We start from the raw sequence: 4,123 nt of genomic DNA on the forward strand, positions 1-4,123 counted from the left end.
CGCAGCACGGAAGCGAATGATATTGTCCGCTTTGGCACGCTATACCACAATGCCTCACGGTTTTGTTTTCCCCGCTATACCACAAGGGAAACCGGTCATGCTAGGATGAGGTATCCACACCCTTATAAGGAGTGCTTTGTTCACCTCACCAACCGATGTGGGACGGGATGTTACACTTTACCTGTCTCAAAAGTTAAATGATCATACAATTTCTAACAGAAACTTACTGTAACCAACTGTATGCTAATTGGATTGAGGCCAGCAAGCATTTGTCGACAAAATTCCTCATCACGAAACCAGGAGAATGTGTCCCCTACAATTAGAGCAACCAGTAAGTAAAAACTTCAACTAACAAAGCAAACAAGAACACAAAGGTGGTGTAAAAGGATTTATGCTTACTGTCAATGGTTTCAGGGGTCTCAAACTTGACAACAGTGTTTGTAGTATCAGCAGCACCTTTGATAAGTCTTGGTAAAACACTTAAAAGTCCACTGTCAGGGGGAGGTACATTGACACCTTCATTGAAAAGTAAATCTATGGCAGTGAACAAAGGAAATCCCTTTTCTTTGTCTGTCAAAGCTGAGTCTAAAAAGGGTAGGACAGCATGAAGCACCGAGTACAAAGTCCTCGCCCCAAAGGTCACCGTTTTTATCTCTGAGAAATCTTCATCGGCAGGTACGTAAAACGGGAGCAACGTTCTGGTCTCAGTCAATGGATCTGCAATTCAACATATTTTGTTTATTTTTTAGTCATTTCCTCGTTTGATCAACAAAACCTTATAATCTAATTTTGATACTTGTTTATATCAGATCACCGATACAAATTATTTTAAGTTTTTTCCTCAAACAAATCATTCAACTGATCTTTCAACAGTTTGAAGAACATATACATCTTACTTTTGAACTTGTTCATTTTGTGTTTTTTTAATTGGACTGCAATCATTAGTAAGGGGCGGTTTTTGTGTTGTACCTTTAGATGACATTTTCCGACCAGTACGGCACCGCCTAGGGTAAGGAAGTGCCTCACCACCGAGCACCGGTCTTGCTAAACTTATGTTTAGGTCAGGAGCTCCAAGATCATTGTATACATCATAATCGTAAATCCTCTCATACGATTTACGTTCTCCTTCGCCGTTACCTCGAAGGGAAGCCAAATCTTGCTCTCTTAAGGACTTCAGAGCCGCTGGAGTCTCTGATGGAAGGTAAGACTATACAGAACAGCTTCACTAATCAAAATTCAATGTCGAAAGGCTATTGGTACCTGCCACCACCTGCCGTCGTTATCGCCACCATCGGGTAGCGCGACGAGGTGGAGGACGGTGGGCGTAGGGTTACAAAATCCTTTCAAAATCAAAGTCAGAGAAAGAAACTTTTAAGTTCCTTTTACCCATCATAGTCCCTGTATGTTAAGGTTCAATCCTTCTACTTTTAAATTTTTTGAAAATTACATTTCAGCCCCTCAAAAATAGCCATTTTTTTTTATTGATTCACAACATGTGAATCTTTTTTCTTTTGTTTTATCCGATAAGACCCTTTAAAAATGATAGAAAATCATTTTATACAGATTGCAAATATTAACAATCATTACACAAAATTAACAATAATTTTTATACAATAAAATATGTTTATCTAAAACAAAATGTTTATGAAGGAAAATCATATTAAAGATTTATTAATAGATCAAGAATATTGACACATGTTTAAAAAATTTAAAAATAGAGTGGACCTTGTTTGTGAAGAAGATCCTCTTTTCACTGTTATCTTGTTTGGAATGAACCCATGAGTCACATGAGAATGTGACATCGTTGTTAAGTACGATATCCTTGAAGAACATCTTCTTGCTGTATTCATTCTCTACCAACACGGCTCCTATCTCACCGAAATCATCAGGGACGTCAAAGTTGCAGTTGTATTTGTATACGTTTTTCGCAAAATCTAATCCACCGTATGCTGCATAATCCTTTACCGTCTTCAAGTTTCCTTTTGCTATATCAAATCGAGCCGAATGTTAGCAATTTCAACATAATATTACTTAAACAAGAATTAAATGCATTAGAGATATTTAAGATAAGATATTTTTTTCAAATGGTTCTTATAAGAATCTCTGTTGTAGTTATAGTTACAACTCCTAAAGAAGAACTCAACTTTTTGGACGTGAACCAGTTAACAATGAATAAAAAACTATCTTGCAAGTATATTAATAATCATTTCTTTTGTTCAAAAATAAATGTGCACAATGAAAAAAGCACATGTATGATCATTACATTTTCTAATTAACAAAATAATATTTTTACCATTAATTATTGATAGAAATTTTGTCCATCTCATTAAGGGTAGAATGTAAAAGTATATATTTACTTTTAAAAATTGACATTTATTCTACAACAAACTAATTAAATTAGTAATACAGACATTTATTTTGGAACGGATGAAATATAATACAATAGTTTTGACCAAACGACAATGGCTTTTTCATATATTATTTTTGTTATAATATTTTGTGTCTTTTAAAAACATATAATTATGGATTAGCGTCCATCATATATAATTAATGAAGTCATTAATTATAATATAATAAACGTTTCATCCATGATACGCATGTGTATAATAAAATTTGACAGTGACTTCTTCTAAACATACGATGATCTGAAAATATATAAACTAGATTTATATAATTGGATATTTTTAATAAAATTAACAGAATAATGTAAATTCAAGTTTTTAAAGACCGTTACTTCAAATCAAGTATTTAGGGGGTGATTTTTTTTGGTAACCGTAGATTTTTGTACCAACTTACGGGTGCCTGGATGACCATCAATGATGTGAAGGGTGATTTTACATGCACCGTAGTTGATTTATGTAAGTAAATGTGAGATTATATAATTTTTTATAAATTTAATTATATGATTTTGAATTAATATTAAAGTAAAAAAAGATAGTATACGTACAATCAAGGTCAATAGAAATGAGCTCGATCAACAAGGAGCGTCCCAGAAGGTCAGCGACGCCATCAAGAACACGATCAACACCATTACCAGAGAGGGCGGAGCTTATGGTTGGTTGGATGGTGACGACACCCTTGACGGTGGTAGTCTTGGTAAAGATGCCGCTCAAGCTTATGGCTTTAATGCTGCCAGCAGAAGTGGAACGAGTGCGAGTGGTGGTGGATTTCTTGGTGGTTGTGAGAATGACCGGAGAGTAAGCGGCAGAGGAGGAATGATTGGTGGCATCACCGCCAATGAAGGGTTTTTGAAGCGGAAGTAGGTTTTGAATAGAATGAGACTGATTGATCTGAGAATTCAACATGTTTTCTTCCCTTTTTTTCACTCTTGGTTTGTGTGATTTAAGGAAGGAACCATGCACCTCTATTTATACTACCAAGTGCTCCACAAGCTTCTTATTTATTTAGAAAATAAAATATTGGTTTTTATAAGGATTTTTGCTTTTTGGTATTAATTTATGTCAAATATAGGTAAGAGTTTTGTCACATTTAATACATGATAAATAATCATTAAAATATACTACATCACGACGAGTTAACAATTAAAATAAGAATCAACCTTTGCAATAATGTTGTGGATATCTTTAACACAAGATTGAATTGGTTTTCCTTAATTTAGTGTATTTGTAAAAAAAAAAATTATGGTTCAATTTTGATGCGTAAAAACATGAAATATACGATTTGGTTTTGTTTTTTATTTTTAAAACCCTATATATGTTTTGTTTTCTTTTACAATCATTAAGTTTCATTTATAAATCATGCAATTTTTTAACAAACTTTACAAATCAATCTTAACCGTCCATCTACTTTGAGAAATATTTGATTTTATTATGTTTATTAATCTAAAGCCATGATCATAATAAATGAACTTTTATCATTGATCATGATAAATGAATTTTATCATCTTTCAAATAAAAATCATTCAATTTGTAAAAACCGTGAAAACTTCATTCAACCAATCATAATTTTTCATTTTGTTCATTTTTTTGTAATTATGAGAGGTTGATTAACCATTTTATTGTGGAGGGTGTTAATCATGGATATTATCATCTTCATTATTTTAATTTTAGAGAAAAATACATGAAACAGTTTCATTAAAATTTCATTAAATGTTATATGAAAC

General features: G+C 32.9%; 1 protein-coding gene across 1 annotated transcript in view; it reads right to left on the reverse strand.

Annotated features, from left to right (window-relative positions):
* LOC112520930 (linoleate 13S-lipoxygenase 2-1, chloroplastic-like) overlaps positions 1–3,308 on the reverse strand; it is a 6,003-nt gene extending 2,695 nt beyond the window's left edge. Inside the window, exons 1-5 of the mRNA XM_025129552.1 lie at positions 2,948–3,308; positions 1,726–1,985; positions 970–1,207; positions 400–717; positions 228–313 (exon numbers count right to left, since the gene is read on the reverse strand). Of these exons, the coding sequence (XP_024985320.1) occupies positions 228–313; positions 400–717; positions 970–1,207; positions 1,726–1,985; positions 2,948–3,305 (1,260 nt within the window). The 5' untranslated portion in view covers positions 3,306–3,308. The remainder of the gene's footprint in view (positions 1–227; positions 314–399; positions 718–969; positions 1,208–1,725; positions 1,986–2,947) is intronic.
* Positions 3,309–4,123: the final 815 nt, after the last annotated feature.

The sequence above is a fragment of the Cynara cardunculus genome (assembly GCF_001531365.2).
Source record: "Cynara cardunculus var. scolymus isolate 2C chromosome LG 11, CcrdV1, whole genome shotgun sequence".
Lineage (NCBI taxonomy): Eukaryota > Viridiplantae > Streptophyta > Magnoliopsida > Asterales > Asteraceae > Cynara > Cynara cardunculus.